This window comes from Hyla sarda, chromosome 5, assembly GCF_029499605.1.
Source record: "Hyla sarda isolate aHylSar1 chromosome 5, aHylSar1.hap1, whole genome shotgun sequence".
In the NCBI taxonomy this organism is placed as follows: domain Eukaryota; kingdom Metazoa; phylum Chordata; class Amphibia; order Anura; family Hylidae; genus Hyla; species Hyla sarda.
This window is the reverse complement of record NC_079193.1, coordinates 30,172,322-30,186,466: the sequence shown is the minus strand read 5'-3', so window position 1 is coordinate 30,186,466 and position 14,145 is coordinate 30,172,322. Positions and strand designations below refer to the sequence as shown.

The following is a 14,145-nucleotide window of genomic DNA, read 5'->3' as shown; positions in this document are numbered from 1 at the left end:
AAGAAAAGAAATTCCTCTATAGCATACAGCTGCTAAAAAGTTCTGGAAGGATAAAGATTTTTTAATAGAAGTAATTTACAAATCTGTTTAACTTTCTGGCACCAGTTCATTTAAAAAAAAAAAAAAAAAAAAAGATTTCCAACGGAGTACCAATTTAAACAACTTATGAGCAGATTTTTCTCACACAGGACTATTGTTATTAAAACCTTTTTAGCATTTTACCTTATTAATTCAGTATATTTCTGTTCACGTTTGCGTTTCACCATAGGTGGCCATTGATGCCGTTGAGAACATTCGTACTGTAGTTTCCTTAACCAGAGAAAAGAAATTTGAGACTCTTTATGAAGAAAAACTGGAAGGACCCTACAGGTAGATATGTGGAACAATAAAAGACCACCTCTATGCGAAGACCAGATTTTTCTATGATGGATTTTGAATACTTGTTTGTGAAGGTCACTCATGTAGACAAACAAGTCTGTGTGTTCCTCTAAAGGGTTTCACTGTATACGCATATGTAATGATACCTAAGACTACACCCTGTTCCAAATTAATCCACGGCGAAATGGAAAAAAAAAATTCATTGTGCGACAAAATTGAAGAAAAAATGTCATTTGGTAACTTTTTGGTAAAAATGACACCTTATCATTATTCTGTAGGTCCATACGGTTAAAATGATACCCTACTTATATAGGTTTGATTTTGTCGTACTTCTGAAAAAAAATCATAATTACATGCAGGAAAATTTATACGGTTTAATTAACAATATATTTTTATAGTTCGTACATTTCCGCACGTGGCAATACCACATATGTTTATTTACACAGTTTTTTTATTTTATTTTATGGGAAAAGGGGGGGGTGATTCAAACTTTTATTAGTGAAGACGTTAAATGACCTTTAACTTTTTTTTTTTTTTCACTTTTTTTTTTGCAGTGCTATAGCTCCCATAGGGGGCTATAACACTGCACACACTGATCTTTTACACTGATCCCTGCAAAGCCATAGCTTTGCATGGATCAGTGTTATAGGGGGTTGATTGCTCAAGCCTGTAGCTCAGGCTTGGAGCAATCAAACGCCGATCGGACGCAACGGAGCAAGGTAAGGGGGGACGTCCGCTCGCTTCCTAGCTGATCGGGACAGCGCAATTTTATCGCGATAGTCCCGATCAGCCCGACTGAGCCGCTGGGAAGCTTTTACTTTAGTTCTAGACTTGGCGATCAAAGTTGAAGGATTAATAGCGCGCAGCACAACAATCTGTGCCGCACGCTATTAGCCCAGGGTTCCGGCTATCATAAGCCGCCCTGACCGACCCGATATGATGCTGTGACCCCGTTTTAAATACCGGGACTGGGTGCAGGGCGTACAGGTACGTCCTGCGTCCTTAAGACATTAAGTTTTCGTGAAATATCTAATGTTTTCATACCTCGTCCAAGACATTGAACGGTTTCACTCTTTTCGGCAGCTGAGAGATCCTTTTTCTTCCCCATATGGCTTGATAATGGTGTCTGCTTAATAATGTCATTAATGCTTGACATGCCTGAGGAAGCGGGTGACCGTGAAACGCGTTGCATTATGGGAAATAAATCATTTTAACTTCTTATCTGGTCTCAGCGCTTCCATTGATCCCGCTCTGCTACCTGGAGATTGCTTGTTTTTTTCGTGATTCTATTTCAGCGGGACGAAGCTGCAGAGACCCCTTGATGATACGCCCTGTTCCATTGTTGTACTTGGTTGGAGTACAACTTCATGTGGTAAGCGCAATTCACACTTAGCGTTACCAACTCACCTTTGGTGTTACACTACGGAGCGCATCCGTTTGTGCTTTTTTTTATTTCTGCTTAATAATGTGGAACACTCACCTTTAGTAGTTTTTCCTTAAATCGGGCTCACCTAATTACCACAGGTGTCCGAGATTGTTTTCAGTGATCAAAAGAGCCTGAGACACAATGACATCTATGAGTTAAACTGAAAAACTAAATATGTAATCTTTGTGACACTTAAATATCATTAGCATAATAATTTGGAACAGGGTGTAAAGCTGGTCATGCATGTTATATAGCTGTTTGCTGAACACTCTTTCGGTTAAAATCTATCGCACCTTACACATGTATGCTCTGCTCAGCCAAGCATGCATGCAGTTTCAATGAAGAGAGGAAGGCTAAGCCCTCCTAATTCACGAATGTGTTATCATATTTATTTGTGTTTTGTCTTTAAGGAACTCTATCAAGAATGCGCATACACAAGGCTTCTCCTATGGACTCTCTCAGGCCATCTTCTTTTTTGCATATGCTGGAAGTTTCCAGTTCGGGGCATTTTTAGTGGCAGAAGGATCCATGACATTTGATAATGTGTTTCTGTAAGTATCAGTGACAAGTGAACTCTGGGTCCATTCTTTGCTAGGGATTATTTAGGCTAAGTTTACACTTAGAGACTCTTGCAAAAAGGGGAAACTGACTCCCAAAACCACGTTTCCATTCACCCGCATTGGTAATTCAGTGTTGTGGGAGTTTAGCCCGGTGAAGATGTTTATCTTGTTTTTACTATATAGGTGGCTTACTTCTAGCCACCCGACAAAACAAACTTTCAATGTGTTACCTCACATAAATTGCAATTATCTCAGGTAAGGTTGGAGGACTCCAGGTCAAGTTCCTTACACAACCACTCAAGGCGAACTGACTCTTAGTTATATTTAATACCCAGTTGAAGAGCTGTCTTCAGCACCTGTGCTGCGCTGGGCTCGTCTTAAAACTTGCAGTGGCCTAGGAGGAGGACTAAAGGACCCCAATACAAATCCTGCCTTTCAGTCCATCAAATTCCAGGCCCCGAAAAGAAGACTTATCAACAGTTCCTAGCAAGCTAAATCTGGTCAGGGATTAACTATCTCCTGGATTCCTCATAACTCACCCATCTTCTCCTAAAGATGATATGTGCGTCCTGGAAACTGATGTCCTGATACCTTGGGGCAATGTATAAATAAGTCCCCCACTACTCCTGTCACTTTCTCACAGTGTGCAATGCAGTCCATTGACCCTGTCACCTCTCTCCCCCTTGGAATGCTCCAAACTGTGCAAAGCACAAGAGAAACCCACACATCTTGCAAAACCTGCTGAGGCTGACATGGCTGACATGGTACTTAGGGGACTGACTGCCCAGACTATGGTAACCTGAGTAACTGTCCCCTGACCCATCGTGAAATAAAGACAGGACAACAGTTTAACTTATAACTGGGGGGGGGTAGGCCACAGCATTTATTTAAATATATAAATAACTTGGATAAGGCACCCAAACTGTAAACATAGGGTAATTGCGGTATGCTACCCCGACTCCGGTGAGCACGAAAGCACGAAAACCCCATCCATTGTGCAAATAGCCTTTAAAATACCGCCTCACTGTGACTTGCAACAGGAACACACTGAAAATTTTACAGAAACAGCACCAAAAAACATAACAACAATCCAGAATAACTGTTAAAATAAAAAAGGGGGAGGGAGGGCGGGACAACCTCCGGGACCCTGTGTGGGGGTGATAATGGTGGCAAAATCCACCGTAGCCTGATATAAGGTAGGGGGACGGGATCCCAGGACCCGGAAAAAACACCCTTCCTATAGGCTGACTGACCCTGGGGAACGTTCCCTCAAAAAGGTGGGGGGAAGGGAGGATAGAGTAGTGGGGGAAGGGCAGATACTTTGGGATAGCAGCTTGTACAGAGGCTCAGGGGGGGAAGGGGAATGTATGCACCTGAATTTACTGTGCAGTCAGAGGGTCCTGGGCAACAGCCATCGCTCGACCCTGACAAAAGAGGAAGTGCTTTGTAAATTACAGCGGGGCTCATCTGATTCTGGGGTCAAGTCTAGGGTCTAGTCAAATAATATATTGCACTAACATGGTAGCTTGTAATGGCTGACTAAAAAAAGATTATGACAATTTGTACATTTTTGAGACAACCTAGGTCTCTTCATCAGACCCAGGTAGTCTTGAAAGCTTACATTTGTTTTCATCTTTTTTAGATAGCAATTAAAACTAAAGAGAACATCAACTACAGAGAACTCACTTCTATCCACTGGGGAACATGGTTCACAGATTTAATTTGCTTTAACATATTTTACATATATAAAAAAAAAAAAAGGGTGTTTGTCCGGGACCAAAATTGGCTCTGGGACCCATAGAAGGCTTGTTGTATTACTGAATCTTGTATAAATGGTCTTTGATGTTTCAAAGTTTTATTTTTTAGGGTCTTCGCAGCCATTGTATTTGGTGCCATGGCATTGGGACAAACCAGTTCTTTTGCTCCAGACTATGCAAAAGCTAAAGTTTCAGCAGCTCATATATTCAATCTACTGGAGAGGACTCCTCTTATAGACAGCTACAGCGCTGCCGGTCACAAACCAGTAAGTAGATCCAGCCAAGACATCTTATTTATATTCAGGGCCTCTGGACAAAATCTAAAGGGGTTTTGCAGCATTATGCTAACTCTGCTTTATCTATCTATCTAAATATATATATATATATATATATATATATATATATATATATATAACTCTGTGAATTTAGGTATGTTCCACCACAATGTCCAAATGGCTGGCATATGTATCAAGCGGCCGACACACTCCATGAAGGACTTTGGGAACCAAACCACTGTGCGTGATCCCTATGTGAACTTATCCTGTCAGGTCTATCAATTATATTCTTAGCATAGTTCAAGGCTGAGAATGAACATCTAACTGAGGGGTATTTTGTAATGTACTCTAGGGAAACAGTCTATACATGCAGCTGGGCCATACCCTAGACAATTTATTATACACTGATACTATATTTACACACTGCCTGTCTGTCCCCTGATGACATCACATCCATTTAGTGACAGAAACATGTAGGGAGGACAGTGTGAGATACCAGATACGTTTTTGTCATACCGATGACACTGACTGAGGGTTTTAAACTGTACCTATTCAGGTTTACTCCTATATTGTCCAGAACCTGTTGACCACTACTGATGGCTCTTGGTTGATATAGGGTTATTGCATACTGCATACACTTTGCAATTATTATTTTAACTGTATTTTTCTAATAAAGGTTATGTTTTAGCCATTTTCAATCCTTCTTTTTCTTTTTTTTTGACTGACATTCTATTTTGTGTATTTATTACAGTCAAGCTGTGATGGGAATATCATGTTTAAGGGAGTTCATTTCAATTATCCGACCAGACCAGATGTGACGGTGCTTCAAGGACTGGACATCAGCGTGAGCAAGGGAGAGACCCTGGCACTGGTGGGCAGCAGCGGGTGTGGGAAAAGTACCACAGTCCAGCTTCTGGAGAGATTCTATGACCCGTTTGATGGAGAAGTGGTAAGGAATTTAATGGAAGACTCAGTGCCCATCGGGAACTCCCGGTGTCCTTGTAGTGAAGCCCAGTGTTCCGTCTCTCCCATCCAGTCATCATTATGTGTCTTGTAGAGTGTGGACGGCTCTGACGTGAAGGCTGTGAACATCCAGTGGCTCCGGGCACAGATGGGCATTGTATCCCAGGAGCCCATGCTGTTTGACTGCAGTATAGCTGACAATATCGCCTATGGAGATAACAGCCGGGTGGTGCCGTTTGAAGAGATTGAAAGAGCGGCCAAGACGGCCAATATCCAGAGCTTCATTGAATCGCTTCCTGAGGTAAAAGTCTCTTCTCCGTTGGTCAATGATGGCGGCATTATTATCAGTCAATGTTCATATTGTTACAGTTGCTTTGCACCACACCGGTATAACACATGGCACTGGCTAGGGATCACAGTGGGCTATCATTACACCCGAAATGCGACTCAAGTAGTCACTGTTGTTACTTTACACTTAGATGTGTCTATAGTGACTGATAGTGTATACATAATTATTATATTGTAATTGGACGATTTACAGAAATATAACACCCGTGTCGGAGATAAGGGGACGCAGCTCTCCGGGGGTCAGAAGCAGAGAATCGCCATAGCCCGAGCGCTGGTCCGTCAACCCAAAATCCTGTTACTGGATGAGGCCACATCTGCTCTGGATACAGAGAGTGAGAAGGTAATGGGGATAAATGGTAGATTGAACAAATCATTTAAAACTGTGATCCTCCAGATGTGGCAAAACTTCAACTCCCAGCATGCCTGGACAGCCAGCGGCTGTCCGGGCATGCTGGGAGTTGAAGTTTTGCCACATCTGCAGGGCCACAGTTGGAGACCACTGATCCTTAGCCTTTTTTGTTGTGTAGTTTCCTAGCGAAGCTGCAGAGTTTGTGACGCATCCTCTGGAGCAAGATCCACATTTTGTAGCTATTTTTTTTACTCTGATATAGGAGGTTTGGAAAGGGTAAACAATATCTTAAATGGGTTACTCCAAAGACAGGTAAAAAATAAAAATAAAATGCAGCTATAGCATATAGCATTGCTTACCTGCCTTCCGCAGTCCTGAAATCACCCAAAATCCAATTGATTTAGGGGTTAAAATCCTGTATTTGCCGGTCGTACTGCAATTCCCAGAATGCATTGCTGTCCTTCAGCTCTTGTTCATAGTCCTCCTTTCTTTGCCTGCTCCCCACTCACACCACTCCTGCCCAGATCTGTTGCACAGAAGACTATTACACAATCAGTAATGGTGCAGCACCTGCTGTATTCATTAACCGTCTTTTCCTGCCTGGCATCGTTTATCATTAGGCAGCATGCAGTAAACACACCTTATTCCTCACTTGCCTGAAAAACATATACTGTATTCGTATATGACAGGGGGTGATCATGTAGGCTGTAGGGGCTGGTGAGAGGTGGTGACATCACTCAGTGGGTGGGGCTTGAGCTCAGAGACCAGATCCGGCCACAGCTCCTGAGACATCAGATGAGGATGTGTCATCGCAGTAGAGAGGGAGGGGCTAGAAAGCTGATGACAACACCACACTAACAATGAGAGGACTACATAACTTCCAGTCAGGGGTGCAGTATGCAAATGCATGCTGAAGCCAGTACAGTTTGTGATAACACTATATGGGTACGTTCCCACGGGCTGATTTTTTGGCAGGTTTTCCGCTGCGTATTTGAAAGTGGGCGGGCTCTTCTCGGCTGTCCCCAGCAGATTTTCAGCGGCGGAATTTACTCTGCGGAAAATCCGCCACAAGCCCCATTGAAGTCAGTAGGGACTGCGGCTGATTTTCCGTAGCGTAAATTCCGCCGCGGAAAATCTGCTGCGGACAGCCGTTAAGAGCCCGCCCACTTTCAGATACGTAGCGGAAAACCTGCAAAAAAATCCACCCGTGTGAATGTACCCTATTAGTAAGTTATATATGTCTAATGGTGATAGTCTAATTTAAACAAAATTTTCTTATTTAAATTACAATGGTCCTCTCACAGCCAACTCAGACCCAACTCCACATGGAATGTCCACCAAGCTCATGTAGAGATCATTTACAATGTAAAATACATCAGATAATGTGTTTCCTTCAACCCTACAGGTTGTACAAGAAGCTCTGGACAAAGCCCGGGAAGGCCGCACATGTATCGTCATCGCCCACCGGCTGTCCACCATTCAGAACGCAGATAAAATCGCCGTCATCCAGAATGGGAAAGTGGTAGAACAGGGGACACATCAGCAGCTCCTGCAGATGAAGGGGGCGTATCATTCACTGGTCACAATAAAGCTGGGACCCACATGACAAGAGACCAGATGTCGCATCTCCAGAGAAGCCATGATTTTCTCCTAGAACTGGTCCTAACAAGCCAGGCTTGAAAGGTGGCGTAGTCTAAAGTTGGGGTCCCAGGCTTCAAATGGAAGGCTGCAGATGTTTATTCTCGCACCCTATTGAGAGGTTTGGGAGCAAATCATAATGCTGGCCAAGTGCAACACAACATGAAAGAAAAAAAAAAAAAAAGAGAAAAATTATATATATATATTTATTAGGGATCGACCGATTATCAGTTTGGCCGATATTATCGTCCGATAATCACGATTTTGGACATTATCGGTATCAGCAATTACCTTGCCGATATGCCCCGCCCCCGGCCAGAGACGACCGTCGCTGCCCATTGCCTCCCCCCATCCTCTGTCCACATACCGCTGCCCCATTGCCTCCCCCATCCTCTGCCCACATACCGCCGCCCCATCGCCTACCCCATCCCCGGTGTTATAATTACCTGTTCTCGTGGTCCACGATCCTTCTGGCTCCTGCGCTGTTGCTGTGCGCTGCGCAATGACGAGTGATGTCCCCAACGCGACGTCACCGTCAGTGCGCACAGTGACATCGTAGGACGCCGACAGAGCCAGAAGGATCACGGACCCCGGGAACAGGTAATTATAACACCGGGGATGGGGAGAGGCGATGGGGCGGCGGCAGTATGTGGGCAGAGGAGGGGGGGAGGAGGTGATGGGGCAGCTGTGGTGGTTGGACTCCCACAGCAGCGGGACAGGCAGGGGGAGAAAAGCGGGCAGTGGCGGCGGCGGTCTCTCGCCCCCCAAAAGCCGCTGCAGTTCATTGATTTAAAGCACCCGCTTTAAATCATTGATCTGCAACAGCTTCTGCCCCGCCGGGGGGGGGTTTGAATTAGCCGATAACTTAGACCGATATTCCGGTATAAGTTATCAGCTGGAAAGGTGACAGATTATCGGTATCGGCCCTAAAAAAATCGATATCGGTCGATCCCTAATATATATATGTATACAGTGGTCCCTCAACATACGATGGTAATCCGTTCCAAATGGACCATCGTTTGTTGAAACCATCGTATGTTGAGGGTCCGTGCAATGTAAAGTATAGGACAGTGGTCTACAACCTGCGGACCTCCAGATGTTGCAAAACTACAACTGTCCGGGCATTCTGGGAGTTGTAGTTTTGCAACATATGGAGGTCCGCATGTTGAAGACCACTGATATTGAGGTTATACTCACCTGACCCGGCCGCTCCGGACCGTCACCGCTGCCCTGGATGTCGCCCTCCATCGCTGTCGCCACGTCCCCGGGGTGTCCCTGATGCTCCGGCAAGGCCTCTGCTTCCCCAGCATCCTCACTCTCCGTCGCCGCCATCACGTCGCTACGCACGCCGCTCCTATTGGATGACGGGACGGCGTGCGCAGCGAAGTGATGACGATAGAGAGCGCCGACTATGCAGGGAATCATGAAGAGGACGTGCCGGAGCCCCGAGGACAGGTAAGTGATCTTCAGTGAACCACACGGGGCACCGTAAACGGCTATCCGGTGGCAGCTGTCGGGGCCATCATAGGTCGGGGGGGGTCACTGTACACACATGTATAGTCCGCAGAAGAAGCTGGATGTTCGGCTGGGAATAAAAGGCTCCTGCTGGAGCGAAGTGGGTTCCTAGGTGGCCGGATCCATAAAAAGTTTCTAGCGACTTTACACCTGGGTGAATATATGTTTGTACCATTGTGAATTTTTTGGGATAAAAGTGCAAACAGAAAAGGCAATCTCATTGTTACTTGTTCTTTTGTGTGAATAACTATAGGGGAGATTTATCAAAACCTGTCCAGAGGAAAAGTTGCCTAGTTGCCCATAGCAACCAATCAGCTCTCTTGTTTCATTTTTAACAAGGCCTCTGCAAAATGAAAGTAGCAATCTGATTGGTTGCTATGGGCAACTTGGCAACTTTTCCTCTGGACGGGTTTTGATAAATCTCCCCCTATATGTCTGGAGTAAATGGAGCCTCCAGCTATAACCATCCTGTTGGTGAGAGTGACTATTTGCCTACAACGTGACAGTGAGGTGTGGACTTAAAATGGGGTGTGGATGTGAAATTGGGGAGATGTGACATAGGGGGGATGTGACATGGGTACATGTGACATGACATGGGGGGGTAGACGTGAAATAGGGATGTGAATATAAAATGGAGGAGATGTGAAATGGGGGGGTAGAAATGAAATGGGGAACATTGGCAAAGAAATTGGGGGATTTCACAATTTGTTTTTTATATCGCAATCACATATGGAAATTGTAATATTTTCCTCTATAATCGCACATTTTCCCCAAATCGTGCAGCCCCACTGGTTACCTTGTACCGTTTGTAATACTGGCATCTTTCTATGTATTTGGACGCCCTCTAGCACCGGGGTGATATTCCTTCCTCTTCAACCACTATAGCTATTCCCCGCCTGATCCCACATTTCTGCATAAAAGTACCCCCCCTCCCCCACCCCCCAAAAAAAACTTGCATTTGCGTTTAGATTGACCGTATCGATGGAGAGTGACAACCGCAGCACATTCTGTTTTAATAGTTTATTTCCTATGTTAAAATTCTCCTTAATAACAGTATAGTCATAAGATGTCACCGCTACAAAGCGTTCTCCTGAAATGCAGCTCTTGGTTACAGATAAAAATACATTCATACATAAAAGTCATAAGCGCAGTCATCAATCTAATCGCCCGTTATCATAACGACTATACAGATTCCTGAGGAATAAGACAACACAGGCCGGGGCTACCGCCACCTAAAAACTGGGAAACCCCTTTCTTTACAGTATCTTTTATAAATCCTGAAATGACGTGTCTCAAAGCCTGAGGCTGCACTACTGAGGACAACGCGTTTCCTTTTGATTTCAGTTAAAGACCAAAATTAGTGGAAAATGCTCCTTTAAAAAAAAATAATAATAATAATCAACAGAATATGCATCCAATTTTCTTTATTATTTTTTGTCATTTTGTTAAATTTAAAAAGTAACAAGAAAAGTTGCCATGAGGTCTAGTTTAACCCCTTAAAGGGGAACTCCACCTCTAGACATATTATCCCCTATGCAAAGGATAAGGGATAAGATATCTGATAGCGGGGGTCCCGCCGCTGGGGACCCCCACAATATAGCATGCAGAACCCACCTGTATCTGCTTCCGGCGGCGCTGGAGGCTCTGGCTCCCGACCACGGAAGATCGTGACGTCACGACTTCCCCAGTGTGACGTCACGACCCGCCCCCTCAATGCAAGTCTATGGGAGGGGGCGTGACAGCCGTCACGCCCCCTCCCATAGACTTGCATTGAGGGGGTCTAGGGGTGGAGTACCCCTTTAAGAACGCAGCTGATTTGGCCTTAAAGGGGTACTCTGGTGGAAAACGAATGTCTTCAAATCAATTGGTGCCAGAAATTATACATATTTATAAATTACTTCTATTTAAAAATCTTTATCCTTCCACTTAGCAGCTGCTGTATACTACAGAGGAAGTTGTGTAGTCCTTTCCAGTCTCACCACAGTGCTCTCTGCTGACACCCCTGTCCATTTCAGGAACTGTCCAGAGTAAGGGAGATTTGCTATGGAGATTTGCTCCTGCTCTGGACAGTTCCTGACACAGTCAAAGGTGGCAGCAGAGAGCACTGTAGTAAGAATGGAAAGAACTACACAATTTCCTCTGGAGCATACAGCAGCTGATAAGTACTGAAAGGATTAAGATTTTTAAATAGAAGTAATTTACAAATCTGTATAACTTTCTGGCACCAGTTCATTTGAAAACATTTATTTTCCACCGGAGTACCCCTTTAAGGACACAACCACGTTTCATTTTTGCATGTTCGTTTTTTTTTCTCCTTACCTATTTTTCCATAGCCATATGAGCGCTTCTATTTTTATTGCACGACCAATTGTAACAACGCCTTTCATTTTACCAGAACATGTACGGCGAAACAAAAAAAATATATAATTTGTTGGGTAAAATTGGAAAATAAAGCGCAATTTTGAAAACTGACATGTTCTCTTTTATTCTGTGGGTCAATATGATTAAAATGATCTTTACATAGCTTTTCTATTATTGTATTATTTAGAATATACTATTATTGTACTTATTTTAAAAAAATCAAAGTTTTTTTTATGAAAAAAAATGCAAGTTTTCTAACTTCTACAACTTTTTTATTTATTCATACACAGCGCTGCATGAGGACAAATATTTTGCGTTGTGATCTGTTTTTTTTTTTTTTTTTTTGCTTAGATGGAACTTTTTGATCATTTCTTATTTATTTTTCTCTCATGTGATGTGAACAAAAAGCTGCGATTCTGGCATTTGATATATTTTTACATTTACGAAAAAATGTTAACCTTGCGAGATCACTTGCATTATATTTTAATAGTTCAGAAAATTCAGATATCAAATATGTTTTTATTAGTAAAATAAAAGGGAAGTAAATAAAATGTATTAGGGGAGGGGCCTATTTATATTTTTTTAAAACATCTTTATTTTACACTATTATATGCAATCATTAGATTGCTTTCTCTGCTATAGCATCGCACTGTTAGTAAGATTGGCGCTCTGCGAATAGAGTCTGCCTTAGGGCTGGTTCACATCACGTTTTCTCCCATATGGGAGCACATACGGCAGGGGGGAGCTAAAACCTTGCGCTCCCGTATGCCTTCGTATGCGCTCCCGTATGTAATTCATTTCAATGAGCCGGCCGGAGTGAAACGTTCGGTCGGCTCATTTTTGCGCTGTATGCGCTTTTCCCCGGACCTAAAACTGGTCAACCATGGTTTTAGGTCAGGTTGTAAAAGCGCATACGGCGCAAAAAGGAGCCGACCGAACCGAACGTTTCACTCCGGCCGGCTCATTGAAATGAATTACATACGGGAGCGCGAGGTTTTAGCCCCCCCCCCTGCCGTATGCGCTCCCATATGGGAGAAAACGTGATGTGAACCCAGCCCTAAGGCAGACTCTATTACCCGAGTGATGATCCGGTGGCACAGAGTTATGAAGGAGACTCCAGCGCCATTTTAATCGCGCACTGCCCGCCCCCCCCCCCACTCTCCATGTAGAGTAGGTGTTGCTTATTTAACAACAGCTAAAAAACACAATGGCAGGACATTTCTACCCCTGTTCCATTTTCACTTCTTGACACTCCCATAGTTACCAGAAATGGCAAATTTGGACTATGATACGTCTAGGAATCAGAAGGGGTTGTGTCCTCAGAACTAGAGATGAGCGAACTTAGCACTGAAGGCTGAACTAATTTACAAAGGATAAGTCATCAACTGCCGAGCCGAGAAGTTCGTGACGAATCGAATTTACTGTAAGTTCGCTCATCTCTACTCAGAACCCCTCAGTAATGCAGCCTCAGGTTTGGGCCTTTAATTTCAAGTCATCATCTAAGCATAGAAGATATTAAAACAGTTCTCATTTACATTACATCTTAGAATACATTATAAAGCCAAAGGGTTGTATTTGTATTCTGTTAGGTCACCTTTAACATTATACATCCAAGTCATCGCATACTGTATATAACTATTCACACGTATTGGAAGCTACTTGTACAGTTAAGTTCTCTGCAATTGTTCCCCCCCATAGAAAATCGTCCTAGTGCCGGCATGTTTTACCAATGTCCACTATTTTCATGGATGCCCAGGGGACATTCCGCTGTGTGAACATGGCCTTACACAGGCAACCCAATGATATGAATGGACACTGCGTAATACCTCATTTCTCCTGTGGCGGCACTGCAGGGAAATTGAACATGTACTACCAGGTGATCGCTGATCACTGGGGGGTACTTGAACAGGAAGAAATTTTATGATCAGCCTATTCTTAAAGGAGAACTCAGGAATAGGAAAATTGTCCCCCATACTGCCGGCAGTAAAAAAAATAAAGAGGTACATACCTTCCTTTGCTCCCCCGATGCCTCCGGTAACCGGCTCCGGTCTCCGCTGCGATCCTCTTCCTGGTTGCCGGTGGTCGGCGAGTCATACTGCGCTCAGCCAATCACCGGCCGCAGCGAAGTCCCGACTCGGCCCGTGATAGGCTGATTGGCAGTGTAACGTTTTCGGCCCCAGCAGCAGGTGCCGGTGTAGTGAAGAATTGTGTCTTGAATCGTTTTTACACTGCCGCTCAGCCTATCGCCGGCCGAGTTGGGACTTCGCTGCGGCCGGTGATAGGCTGAGCGCAGTATGACTCGCCGACCACCGGCAACCAGGAAGAGGATTGCGGCGGAGGCCCTGGGGGAGCGAAGGAAGGTATGTACCTGTTTTTTTTACTGCCGGCAGTATGGAGGACAATTTTCCTATTCTGGAGTTCTCCTTTAAATGGCCCCTCTGACAAGTAGGAAAACTATTTTAAGCTGTTGTGTAGCCCCAGCCTTAATGTACAGACATTGTGGATAATGTAAGAAAACAAGTAACTGATGTGGTTACCTCCATGTACTATGAAAAACATCAATTATGATTTATTT

At 44.1% G+C, this 14,145-nt stretch overlaps 2 protein-coding genes across 19 annotated transcripts in view; one reads left to right on the top strand and one right to left on the bottom strand.

Moving 5' to 3' along the window:
- Positions 1-6,913, bottom strand: part of LOC130273008 (uncharacterized) — a 43,860-nt gene extending 36,947 nt beyond the window's left edge. For 10 of the 11 annotated variants that reach the window (XR_008843834.1, XR_008843833.1, XR_008843830.1 and 7 more), the window contains exons 1-2: positions 6,416-6,913; positions 223-309 (exon numbers count right to left, since the gene is read on the bottom strand). The gene's annotated coding sequence lies outside the window, so the exon portion shown is untranslated. The remainder of the gene's footprint in view (positions 1-222; positions 310-6,415) is intronic. The other variant, XM_056519121.1, reaches the window with a different exon arrangement.
- Positions 1-9,494, top strand: part of LOC130273007 (ATP-dependent translocase ABCB1-like) — a 63,464-nt gene extending 53,970 nt beyond the window's left edge. For all 8 annotated transcript variants that reach the window (XM_056519109.1, XM_056519110.1, XM_056519112.1 and 5 more), the window contains 7 exons: positions 269-369; positions 2,215-2,355; positions 4,231-4,387; positions 5,148-5,345; positions 5,454-5,660; positions 5,901-6,047; positions 7,462-9,494. In XM_056519109.1, the coding sequence (XP_056375084.1) occupies positions 269-369; positions 2,215-2,355; positions 4,231-4,387; positions 5,148-5,345; positions 5,454-5,660; positions 5,901-6,047; positions 7,462-7,662 (1,152 nt within the window). In that variant the 3' untranslated portion in view covers positions 7,663-9,494. The remainder of the gene's footprint in view (positions 1-268; positions 370-2,214; positions 2,356-4,230; positions 4,388-5,147; positions 5,346-5,453; positions 5,661-5,900; positions 6,048-7,461) is intronic.
- The last annotated feature ends 4,651 nt before the right edge of the window (positions 9,495-14,145 follow it).